The 13,328-nt window shown below is 45.3% G+C and overlaps 1 protein-coding gene across 1 annotated transcript in view; it reads left to right on the forward strand.

Annotated features, from left to right (window-relative positions):
* Positions 1–13,328, forward strand: part of LOC132491602 (stimulated by retinoic acid gene 6 protein-like) — a 74,157-nt gene that overhangs the window by 32,466 nt on the left and 28,363 nt on the right. The window contains exons 2-4 of the mRNA XM_060100464.1: positions 6,092–6,167; positions 7,929–8,029; positions 10,736–10,866. Of these exons, the coding sequence (XP_059956447.1) occupies positions 6,092–6,167; positions 7,929–8,029; positions 10,736–10,866 (308 nt within the window). The remainder of the gene's footprint in view (positions 1–6,091; positions 6,168–7,928; positions 8,030–10,735; positions 10,867–13,328) is intronic.

Genomic DNA, 13,328 nt, shown 5'->3' on the forward strand with positions numbered 1-13,328 from the left:
TGTGAAGAGAGGCACGGTAGTGGCACAGACCATAACATAGAGTTTTCATGGTACAGATATAACAGATGTAAATAACCTCTAGAGAATAAATCATAGCAAAACATAGCAAAATAATTGGGAAGTGATGGGTTTTGAGGCTTTACTACCTTCCTCTTAAATAACTTATTTAATTATACATTTATATAATTTAATTTTTACCAATGGTGGTGTTTAACAACCGGCTTGTAAAATTCCTGATAATGTGACAGTCCCAAGCTGGTACAAGCCAGTCTGAGCACACTATTACATCTACCTCCGACCCCAAGGCAGGACTGTGGGGAGGCTGTGTGTTAGAGGATTGATGGGATTCACAAAGGCAGGCCAGGGCTGGCCCAGAGTCAGACACCTCAGCACACAGGCTACTGCATTGCTGGAAGCATCACATGGACGGGCACGTGTGCGCGCACACACACACACACACACACTGCACACACTTCTCCCTCCTTCCCAACCCTTCTCTGCACTCAGAAGTGGGAACCAGGTCAGGGTCCCACTCACTGAGCCCCTTGAGCTGGACCTGAAGTAGTCCTGGGCTTCGTGATGTTTTCTGCTCACTGGCCCTCTCTGGGCCTCAGCTTCCTGAGGGAAGTTCCCAAGGAATTTAAGACATGCCCTTATCCTATCTGTGCCAGGTGCTGGGCTGGACTTGAGATCAGAGATGAGTCAGCCATATAGCCTGGAAGGTCAGCGAATGCTAGGAGCTCCAAGGGGCCACGTGAGCCAGCAGCAGGGGCTGGGAGGATGGTGACATGCAGGGGTGCCTGGCTCCCAGCCTCACCTCCTCCTGGGCAAGTTAGGTAACCTCTCCTGGCTTCGGTTCCTCATTATGAAAAGGAGGTAATACAATCTACCTCACAAGATTCTTGTAAAGATTAAATAAGGTAATATAAAATAGCAGGATTCCTAGGACATAGTGACACACAATAAAGTGACATTAATCAATAAAAGCTATTATCATATGTTTAACTTATGACTATAATTTATTTATTTTATTTATTTATTTTTGGCTGAGTTGGGTCTTCGTTGCTGTGCACAGGCTTTCTCTGGTTGCCGTGAGCGGGGGCTACTCTTCATTGCGGTGGCTTCTCTTGTTGCGGAGCACGGGCTCTAGGTGCCCAGTTTTCAGGAGTTGTGGCACCCGGGCTCTGGAGCGCAGGCTCAGTAGTTGTGGCGCACGGGCTTAGTTGCTCCGCGGCATGTGGGATCTTCCCTGACCAGGGCTCAAACCCATGTCCTCTGCATTGGCAGGTGGATTCTTAACCACTGTGCCACCAGGGAAGCCCTAACTTGTGACTATAGAGTGATAATGTTAGGACCAAAGGAATCAGGACTGCGGGAGCACAGAGACACCCCACCAAGGCCATCAGGCAATCAGCATGGGATGTTGGAGAAAGGAGTTGGGAACACAGATGACCCTTGCTCTAGATGCACCAGCTGTGTGTCCTTGCTTGTTTCACCCTCATAGCTTTTTATTTTCAATATATATATATATATTTTTTCAGTATGCGGGCCTCTTCACTGTTGTGGCCTCTCCCGTTGCGGAGCACAGGCTCCGGACGCGCAGGCTCAGTGGCCATGGCTCACGGGCCCAGCCGCTCCGCGGCATGTGGGATCCTCCCGGACCGGGGCACGAACCCGTGTCCCCTGCATCGGCAGGCGGACTCTCAACCACTGCGCCACCAGGGAAGCCCCAATATTTTTTAAATAATGAAAGATTTGTAATTTATACCCTATCACAGAACAAATCTTGCGTGTTTTCACTTTATGCTGATTCCTGGACAACTTCCCTTCAGAATGGTGTTTTATTGCTTTGGCATAAAGTCCAGTCTTTTCCCTGATTACAAAAACAAGCCATTCATTCATTTGACATGTGTTTATTACTGTCTGTTTTGTGTCAAGCACTGTTCTAAGCAGCTATCAAGCAATACATCTGTGTACTACCCTTGGGAAATTCAAGAAAATCATTAAAAAAAAGTAGAATGAATGCAAATCTTACAACCCAGAGATGACCACTCTTCACAAGTTGGGATCATATTGTTTTATATATATATTTTTCACTTAACAGTGTATCATAAACACAGTTCCAAGCTATCATCAGTGGAAATCAGATTTTCTGCATTTGGGGGTGCTGTTTTGCTGCTGCCCTGCAAAAGCTGTTTATCCCTCGACAGATCTGCCCCTCAAGCCCTGGACCCACTAGGAAGCAGTATGAGTCTCAGAGACCAAGAAGGGGCTCTCAGTGGCCTTCTAACTTGGATTGACTCCAGTGCCTGCTTCACCTATTCACTGCTGGAATGAAAGCATAGCTATGGACCCCTTATTTAGAGAGCTACACTCTCTACTGTCCCCGAGCTCACCTGTTTCTAGCTGCTGCCAGACTAACTCTCAGCTCTGCCCTCCAAACAAAAGACCGGATCGGCAGTGAATCTGTGTAGGCGGAGTCACCCTGATGAAAGAGTTCTGTGGGTCTGTATATCCTAACATTAGAAATTGCCTTTCTTTATTAAATGAATTCCATTTCCTTTATTGATTAAATGAAGAAATCAAGTTTAGTCCGATCCCATTTTTTGCTTGAAACTACAGGTTATAAACACATAATTATGGAAGGAGAAAGGGCTTTTAGTTACTACTTTGTACATTTGTAAGTATTTTGAATGTTTTATGATGAACATATATTACATTTAAAATGTTATACACACATATGAGGGAGCGAGGGAGGCAGGAAGAGTGAGAATCTTAGCATTCTAATACCTGAATTCAAGCATCTCTCTGATTATTTCCGTAATGTATATTTTTTAGAAGTAGAATTCCTAGAAATGGAATTGCTGTATTTAGAGGTTCTTGATGTATACTGCAAAGTTAATCCTCAGAATGGTTATACCTCCTTACACTTCTGATTACCAGCAAATGAATACCAACTTGTCTTAACCTTCACTAATGCTGGGTAGCAGCGGTCCCCAACCTTTTTTGGCACTAGGGACCGGTTTCATGGAAGACAGTTTTTCCATGGAAGCGGGGTGGTGGCGGGGGCGGGGCGGGAGGGCGCGGTGGGGGTGGGGGGGGCAGGGGGAGAGAGGAGGCGGGGGGAGAGGGGAGGCGGGGGATGGTTCAGGCGGTAATGCGAGCGATGGAGAGCGATAGGGAGCGGCAGATGAAGCTTTGCCGGCTCACCCGCTGCTCACCTGCTGTGCGGCCCGGGTTTGTAACAGACGGTGGACCAGCACCGGTCCATGCCCGGGGCTTTGGGACCCCTGCTGGGTGGTATTGTTAATAATTCCCACTTTAATAGATAAGACAGCATTTCATGTTCATTTCTTCTTTTATTACTAGCTGAAATTCTAAAAATTTATTGAATATTTGTATTTCTTCTTTGTTGGTGGCTTAATATTCTTTGGACAGTTTTGTTCTTGTGGTGTTTCAATTGTAGTCTTTAGTTCATTTTTTTCTCTTCCTGTATTTGCTGGAGTGATTGAATTTTCATTCCTTCATATACACTTCTTTTTTTTTTTTTGCGGTACGCGGACCTCTCACTGTTGTGACCTCTCCCGTTGCGGGGCACAGGCTCCGGACGCGCAGGCTCAGCGGCCATGGCTTACGGGCTCAGCCGCTCCGTGGCATGTGGGATCTTCCCGGACCGGGGCACGAACCCGTGTCCCCTGCATTGGCAGGCGGACTCTCAACCACTGCGCCACCAGGGAAGCCCAATATATACACTTCTTAATACATTGATTTACTTTCTATTTATATCCTTCTAGTAGCTAACTGTGGATTTTTAACATACTTACTTAGAATTATATTTTACTTATAAAGCCCAGAAAGAGAAAGCAGGTTTCTACATCATCTTTCTAAACATCACAAGAACTTGGTCATCATTTCACTTCCCTTTGTATCTACACCTGTTCCTACCCACCTCTCCCTTCTTCCATGTGGGGTATCATCTGGTATTTCAACTCCAAATTGGCATTTCAAACATTTTATTTCACAATAATTACCTAGATATTTAACAATACATTTCCCTAATTTCTCTGTTTGTTATTCCTCTTAAATTCTTCCCCTTCCTCCTAGATTTACTTGAGAATTTCCTCCAATATTTCTTTCAGTGAAGGTCTTTCTGAGTCTGTGTTTCTAAAAATGTATGTATATATGTGCATATATTTAAAGTCCTGTGCTCAGGAATAATGGGAAGCTTTGCTAATTACTTTCTGTGGCTTTTTGCACCCTTCTACTTCCTCCTAGGTTCATTCTTCTTGTAGAGAATTTCCTCTACTCCTTATCTCAGAGAGGTTCTGTATTAACTTCATTTCCTTAGGAGTAAGCTCCTCTATCTTGAATTTTTGGCTCCCTTTGGTGGTGTAATCTTTCCTCATGCTTGATGTTTCTGGGTTGGGTGCTTGTCTTTGTGCTGGAGCTTCCACTGGGATATTTGTTTGGGGGTGGGTGGCAGCTGCTGCCACACCTAGTACTAAGGCGTGTTTTCAGTGCAGCAGGATGGAGGTAGGATATACTGCCCGATGGGGTACCTCAGCAGCTGATCTACATCCAAAGCACCCAGTCCTTCCCAGGTGCCACCTGTGATCTGGAGCACTGCCTTTCTCTCTGTGACCCATGTATACTACTCCCAGGGAGGTTAACCCCATTGCCTCTGGTTGGTCAGCAGGGTGGGAGGACTCTTGGGTCTGTGTGAGACCCCAGCTCATCATTCTGTGGTCTGTTGGCAATCCCCGCCTGCACCAGCCTCTTGCATATGAGTGTAGAGCACTGTTCTGTGGTCACAGCCTGTAGCCGTGCCAGCTGATGCTTCTTCTCTTTGATCTAGTCCTAACTGCTCTCCATCATTCAGCATCTTCTAGTAGTTTCTGTGTCCCTGATAGATTCCCTTCTTGTTTTCAAATATGGCTATTTTTTTCTTTCTTTAAAAAAATCTTTTCTTCTATTTTGAGGGTTTTTGTAGAACGAGGAGACTGATGTATGTGCTCAGTTTACTTTCCTAAAAACAGAATTCTAAATTTTATAGTTCTATCACATTTCCGACAGCATGAGTCACCCTCGTCTCCCCCCACCACTTCTAGGTTGTCTCATTCCTATGTTTAGACATCACCGTGGAGTACTGGAATTTTAAAAACTTTCAGGGAAGTATGCCATGCTCCTGGATTCCCAGAGGAATGCTCTTCCCTGAGACTTCTGGGAAAAGTGGGAGCTGACCGGGAAGGAAGCCCGAGGGATGGCCAGATGGATGCTGCAGGGGTGAGGCACAGAGTGCGCAAGGATCTGGAGGGTGAGCGTTTGCTGAGGTGGTGCAGTGCAAGTCAGAGCAGCGATAACGAAGTGTGGCGGGAGCCCAGAAGGGAGCAGGTCCCTTTCAAAGAGAGGCCAGGAAACTGCTGTCATGTGTTTCACACACAAGACCCCAGCAGCCTTGTCCTGCAGACTCTGAGGTCTGGAGAGGACAGAGTCCACAGTCTGTTGTCCAGATGACCGCTGTCCTGCCCCAATAGCCCAGCAGTGAATCAGAGTGAGCAGATGCTTCTTGACCTCTGGCTACGAAAAACCATGTCCAAAGGCTGGTTTCCTGTGAAGTTACTGAAGCTTAAGTCTCAGGGGCCCTCACTTGCACAGGACCCTACCAAGGCCCTAGGAGGGTGGGAGGCACCTTGGTTAAGTGTTTACATGGTGATATGTTTTCCTTAAAATATGAAAAGATAAGATATTTTTGTAGTTTTATTTGAAAAGGACATCCAAATAATATAAGCTTTGGGTGCCAAGGAACCTGAATCTGTCCATGACTATGTCATCAAGAAAAGAAGGAGTTAGATCCAGTTAATAGGGCAGCTGTATAGATAATTAAGCTGGAAAAGGAGATATGAAAGAAGATAATCCACTTAGGGAAGCCATATCACAGGTGAGTGACACTGACTCAGAAACGGAAGTTTAAAAAGATCAGATGATCTCAGTGGGCTACAAGCCAAATTCCTGACAGTGATGCTCAAGGCTGAAGGGTCAGTGACTGCAGCAGTGACTGATGATGTGAATGTGTGTTTTGGTTGTTTTTCAGGACCAGGCAGCTAAATGGCACTTGTGCCAGCTCGGTGGACATGGAGCTCTTCCTCCATTACTCCCTCATCCCATCAGTGAGTGAAGGCAGGGGAGGGTGGATGAGGGAAGAGAAGGGGGAGCTGGGCTGCTCCCATACACAGTCTCCCAAAGGGATCTGAATAGGTCGGCAGAGACTTGCTCTCTTACATTATGCACTAAAAACACAGGCAGAAGAAGGCTTTGAAGGTCCCAAGAGTCAGGGGCACTGACTTTTAAGGGAGTCAAAAAAAGCTTTTCTGAGGAAGCAGTGCTGGAGCTGAGGTCTGTTGGAAGACGTAATGAAGAACATTTCAGGCAGAGGGGAGAGCACGTGCAAAGGCTCCGTGGCGGGTGGGAGCATGGAGAGTGTGAGGAGCTGAGAAGGCTGGTGTGGCTGGAATGGGGAATTGGAGGTGGAGGTGTCTGGGGAGGTGGGAAGGGCCAGGCTGTGTAAGAAGGAGTTTTGTCTTTGTCCTAAATACAATGGGAAGTAGTGGAGTGTTTCTGGCCCAAGGATGGTGTGATCAGATTTATGTGTTGAAATGATCATTCTGTTTGCAAGTGGGGATCAGGTTGGAGGCAGGTAAGAGAGGAGGCAGGAAGACCAGTTAGGAGATGGTTGCAGGGGTCCAGGTGAGGTGATTTTACATCATCCTAGATGATGGTGGTCACCTCCAGATGTTCAAGGGGTAAAAGCAGTAGAACCTGGTAATGGGTTGGATAGAGAGATGAGGGAGAGGCAGAGGTTAGGATGATTCTTGGGTTTGTAATTTGCACAGCTGGAAGGATGGTGGTATCTGCCATTCACTTGTTAAGGAAAAATTAGAGGGGATCCAAGTTTGGTGTGGATGAAGGAACAGGGCAGGGAGGAAAATCAAGAGTTCCACTGAAGACATACTGAACTTGAGAAGCATTCAACACATCAAAAAGAAATGCCAACTATGTAGTTGAACATATGATTCTGGACCATGGCTGGGCTGGAGATTCAAGTTTGTGAGTCTTCTGTGTATTTGGTGGCCACTGAAAGTATGGACATGGATGGGATCACCGAGGAAGAGAGGATGGGGGAGTAAGATGAGTGGTCCTTGGACTGAACCATGAGGAGCTTCACATCTGGTGGTTGGGTAAAGAATGATCCAGCAAAGGAGACTGAGAATTACTGGAAGAAAACCAGAAAAGTGTGGCTGATAGAAGCATAGGGAAGAGAGTATTTCTAAGAGGAGGAAGAGGTCAACACTGAATGCTGCTGTGAGGTCAAGCAGATTTGGGCTTAATGTTTACATTTGGATTGAGCAACAAGGTGGTAATTAGTGACTTTGGCCAGAACTGCTTCTGTGGAGTATGGGAGTAGAAGCCATGTTAGGGGGTCGAAGAGCAAGTGAGAGGTGAGGAAATGGAGACAGCAGGTGTAGATAATTCTCAGGAATTTTCTAGTAAAAGGAGAAAAGGGGCATCAAGTATAGGAGAATATGACTGAATCCACAGGAATAAAAAGCAAAGAAGGATTTGCAACCTGAAAGTTATTACCCATTTTTTACAGATGAGGCCACTGAGGTTCAGAGAAGTTAAGTCTCCCTCCCAGCCAGTATGTGAGAGAAACTATATTTGAACCCATGTCTGTTCAGAGCAACACAAAGGAAAGCTCAGTACAAAACATTCTGGAAGCTCAACGGTGCTTGCAGCCAGCTCTCCAAGTCTGGAGGTTGAGTCCTAGACATTCTAAGTGCTTCGCTCACCCACACACTCTCCTTCAGCGAGGGCACTGAGGGGCTGAGGATGAATGTTCCCTCTGACAAACTCATCTTCTCTTTCTATAGCTTTTCATCATTTTGGTCTTGTCCCTTCTCCAAAGACGAGAGCACCATAAACAGAGAGATGACGCTTCTTACCTCCTGGGGAACCGCTTCAGAATGATCATGTGAGTTGAGCCAAGGTCCATCACTACAGCTTGGGGTACTCTGTGTTTGGGATCAACACCATTTGTAAGACTAGGCTAACCACCAGTTACCTCCCCACCCACCTCTACCCCGCTGTGGACAGCCCTGCCCCTCCCTGCCCCAATCCACCCAAGGCCCAGAGAGTTCAGAATTGGCTTTCAAGCTACTTGCGCCCTCAGCACCCAGGGCTGCCCAGAAGTGCTTAAAACAACTCGAAGAGGCTCAGCTCACTATGGGAAAGGCCTTTCCACACTCAGCACCATGGCTACCCCAAGAAGCAGGGGGAAGGGTGTTCCCTGTCACTGGTGACAGCAAGCCTCCTTGTTGGGATGGAGGCATGAGACATGCCCCAGGAGAGCCCGCTGGACCAAGGAGCTTTCAGGGCCTTTCCGACTCTGCCATTCTGAATCTCTGCTCCCCTTCTCACATTTTTCCTTGAGTTCTAATTGTTCATCTCTCTGCCTTGTCACCCTCTAATTACTACTAATGATGATGATGATGATGCAATTAACATTTGTTGCAAACTGACTCTGGCCCAGGCACTGAACCATCTGCTTTGCCTACGCTACTAGTATGGACCCCAGCATGGTGGAGGTTGTTATCCTCATGTAATGGATGAACTAGCTCAGGCTCAGAGAAGTTGAGTCACTTGCCCGAGGCCACAGAGCTACCAAGTGACAAGAGCTTTAACCCAGGTCTGGTCGCTTTTGGCTCTGATTCTCCCAGTGTCATAACCTGAGAAGACTCAAGGACGTGAACACACTCAGGTCTCAGCCTTGGGCTCTGGAGAAGGGAGAGGAAGCCAGGATGTCAGGATGGAGTCTAAGGGTGATCTGACCTTTGCGGTGAGAGAAATCCAACAACAATGTCCATATACCCTATACCAGCCCAGAGTAGCAAACATTCTGGTTACCACCCATTAGAGCAGTCAGCCCCTCCCAAACTGCCAGGTCTAAGCCACATTGGCTGAGGCACAGAGAGAGACTGAGGCTGGTGGATAAAGAAGATCTTCAGACTTTGCCCTGGATATTTGGCATGTAGGGCCTGGTGTAGGACTTTTTAAGTAAGACTGCTCTATGGATCATGTTAAACTGCTTTGAATTCAATTAATAATGGCACAGTTTTCTTGCTCTCTGGCCACTTTCTTCTGAAAAGCCCTGCTTTCCTGAGTAGTTTTAGCTCACTGTCTTCACCCATTAGTAATCCTTCGCATGTGCATGACACTCCACAGTTTATGAAGCAGGTCTTCATTTGCCATCCACAGTGTCTCTGTGATATGAGCAGAGCAGGGGTGTCATCTCTGTTTTAAAGATAGGGAGACTGAGTCCCACATAGCGCTTAAGTACTACAGGTGGGATTGATTAGAATTCAAATCAGTTCAACAAAGTGCGTGCCCACGAACATGCAGTGAGCAGCTACTCTTTTCAAGGCCCTGTGCTAAGTCCCACTCCAGAGGAGTTTATAGTTCACTAAACAAGTGATAAGAAAAGCATGGACATGAACTTAGCGCTGAGGGGACCCAAGCAAGGCAGCAAGTAGGTGTGCCTGATTGGGACTGGGTTGTCAGGGAGGTTTCTGAGAGGGGTGCTCCCTGAGCTGTGCCTTGAAGATGAAGACGAGCCAGCCAAATGAAACAGGAAGGTGGGGTCCAGATCCTGACTCCCAAGTCCCCACCTGCAGTACCCTTCCCTTCCTGCCACCTTCAGTTTTCATTAAGCCCGCTTCAAATGGCACTCCAATGGGGAAAGCCTTTTCTCTTTGTCTCAAATGCAATTGCTTTCTCTCATGTAGACAAAGCTCTTTTGGTTAGAGGAAACAGATATCCACTCAAGCTTGTTTGCATAAAAGGAAAAGAAAGAACTTTTAATAAAGTTACAGAGATCTCACAGAAACTGGCAAGGTTGGCCTCATGGGAACTAGAGCTCTTGAGATGGGCGTCTCTGGGAGACGGATTCTATTTTTGCCTCTTTGTGTCACTGGGGTCCTTTCAGCACCATTTTACCATTTTCCTCTCTGCCATCTGACTTTATCATCGGACTTAACGATCTCTGCTTCCCCCAAACGTCGGCAAGACTCAGTTTGGCATGACTTTCCAGAACAGAATTTTAACAGCTGACTGGCTCCTGTCCTCAGAATCACAAATCCAAAATACAAGGCCAGGCATGGTGATTGGCCCATCCAAAGTCAGGTGACCATCTGACCACCCATAGTCCAATCAGCTGTGGCCAGGAGGTGTGATCACATGCAACTAGCATAGCCAGTGATATCCAAACCTTCCCAGCGATATTGGAAAGGAGGACTCTTGTAGACCATATGGCCAGGTAGCTGCAGGGCAGGTTCCCCCAACCTGTCTGGCACATACTCTTTGTTTTGGTTTCTCAAGTCATACTGCTTGTGTCTCTCATAGATGAAATTCATCCCATTTTGCTTGTTGTCATGACTGCTGGTGTCCTTGCTTATGTTCCCCAGACTTGGAGCTTCTCCAGGGCAAGGATTTTGTCTTCCTCACTTTGGTACCCTGAATCTATGCCTAGCCCCCAAATTGGCACCGAGGGCCTCAGGATATGTCAGTTGAAATAAACAGTTTACTACTCAATAGTCCCTTCCCAGAGTAGGATTGATACTTTGGAAATGAACTGTGGGAAGGAGCCACTTCTGGCCTCACGAACTGTTTCTCTTATTCATAGACCTCTGGACTTCGTGGGCGCTTTTCGTAACCGATGGTCCTATGGAGTAGCCTTTGGGGCTACAGCCAATAAGGTCATGTTCTTATTCTCAGAAGGCTACCAGCCCCTGCAAGTCCCACAATGGGCCCAAGGTACGTGCGCTGCCTCATACCTGCTGGGAGTTTTACCGTGGAAATTCTTGCTCTTAGAGACTGCATGGCAGGGGTTCTCTGGGATCAGGAGATAAACTTTGTTGAACTGTCAATGTTCTTCTTAGCTTCTTACTTGCCCAAGAGCCCACAAAGTCTCAAGCTTTTCTGTGGGGGTTTTCTCCCAGTTAGATTCAAAGGTTTTTTAGACATAGTAGAACAAAGTCTCAGAAAATAAGTTCACTGTCACCAACGCTAGAAATCTCTCCTGAGTCATAGCCATGACTGCCTTCTTGATATCAGTAAGCCCTCAGATGCTTCCTTAGGGAACAGTGTTTACCTCTCTGGCCATTGATCTGAGGCCTCTTTGTTCCCCGTGCCCTGTGCTCTCCCTGCAGGTTCAACCATCCCTAATCCAATGACTCCCAAACATCTCCTGTCCAGCTTGGTTCTCTCTCCTGGGTTCCAAGCCTATATGAGCAAATGCCTACAACATCTCCTTAGTTTTTAGGAGTTTTTAATGCAAATTAAAACCAAAATGATACATCTCTTAGAATTGTACAAGTTAAGCTTTGGCAAATGTTTGCATCTATGAAATCATCACCACAATCATGATAATGAACCCCAGAAGTTAACTTTTTCCCCTTTGTACTCTCTCCTTCCCACCCCATCCAGTCACCACCCCCATCCCCAGGCACTTATGCAAATGGAATCATGCAGAATGCAATCGGGGTTTTTTTTGGGGGGGAGGGGGTCTGTTTTCTTTCACACAGCATAGTTGTTTTAAGATTCATATATGTTTAGAATGTATCAGAAATCATTCCTTTTTCATTTCTGGATAGTGTTCCACCGTATGGAGAGACCACAGTTTGTTTATCCATTCACCTATTGATAGACATTTGATTTTTTTTCAGTTTTTGGCTGTTACAAATAAAGCTGCTGTAAGCATTATAAGTCTTTGTTTCCATTTTTCTTGGGTAAACACCTTTGAATGGAATGTCTGGATTATTAAGATCATGTAGTAGATTATACTTTTAAAGAAACTGTCAGACTGTTGTCCAAAACAATGGTTCCGTTTGATTGTAGATTACCACCTTCAGTGTATGAGAGTTAAGTTTCTCTATGTCCTTGACAGCACATGGTCAGTCTTTTTAATTTTAGCCATTCTAAGAGGCATGTTGTGGTATCTCACTGTGGTTTCAGTTTGTAGTTTTGTAATGACTGTTGTTGTTGAGCATATTTTCATGTGCTTATCTGCTATCACTGTACCTTCTTTGGTAAAGTGTTTGTTCAAATTATTTGCCTATTTTAAAATATTGGGGATTTTTTGTTCTCTTCTTATTGAGTTTTGAGAGTTCTTTATATACTCTGTATATAAGTCCTTTATCAGATGTATAAATTGCAAATACTTTTCCCCAGTCTGCTTGTATTTTTATTCTACCAAGTTTCTTTTGAAGTGCTGACATTTTAAATTTTGATGAAATCTAATTTTTTCATATTTTCTTTTATGGATCATGCATATGATGTCATATAAGAAATCTTTGCCTAAGCTAAGGTCACTTAGATTTTCTTCTTTGTGTTTTCTAGAAGTTTTATAGTCTCACAGTGTTTCGCATTTAGGTCTATGGTACATTCTGAGTTAATTTTTTTGAATATATAGTGTGAGGTGTGGATTGAATTCCGCTTTTTTTTTTTTTTTTTTTTTGCCTTTGGCCATCCATTTCTTCCAGCACTGTTGTTGTTACAAAAACCTGTCCTTTGCCCACTACATTGCCTCTGCACCTTTGTTGAAAATCAGTTGGCTACACATGTGTATGTATGGGTCTATTTCTGGACTGTCCATTGTGTTCCATTGACCTGCAATATGTGAACGTTCCAATTTCTCCACATCCTAGCCAACACTTGTTATTTTCATTAAAAAAAAAATTATAGCCATCTTAGTAGGTGTGAAGTAGTATCTGATTGTTGTCTTGATTTGCGTTTCCTTGAAGACTAATTGATGTTGAGCATCTGGCTGGACCAGAATATTGTTTCTTGCTTCATGGCTCAAGGGTCCCTCTTCTGTTTTTACAGAATGATTATATATATGTACCCTCATTACAACCTCATATTTTCTGAGTTGGCTTCTTCCTTCCGACCCACTACTACCCAGTTCCTAATGTTCTTACCTTCTCATCTTGGATTCTCGCTGCCAGCAGTTTCTCTTTCACGTGGGGCTTGTGCTGGGAGGGGACTTGGATATTTAGTATAATGAGCTCATGGGCCCTGATGGCTCCAGCATCCTCAGACCTACTAACACCTTACTAAGGTCTGCTGATTCTCACCTGTGAATCAAGGCCTTCAGCACTGTGCCCAGTTTCAGCTATTATTTCAGCTTCAATTTCCTGTGAATATCTGCTGGCAATTTTGGGTTCTTCTGTTCTTGGGTTTTCAAAGATCCTATTGTCTTTCCTCTGCTTCCTCTT

Source organism: Mesoplodon densirostris, chromosome 6 (assembly GCF_025265405.1).
Source record: "Mesoplodon densirostris isolate mMesDen1 chromosome 6, mMesDen1 primary haplotype, whole genome shotgun sequence".
Lineage (NCBI taxonomy): Eukaryota > Metazoa > Chordata > Mammalia > Artiodactyla > Ziphiidae > Mesoplodon > Mesoplodon densirostris.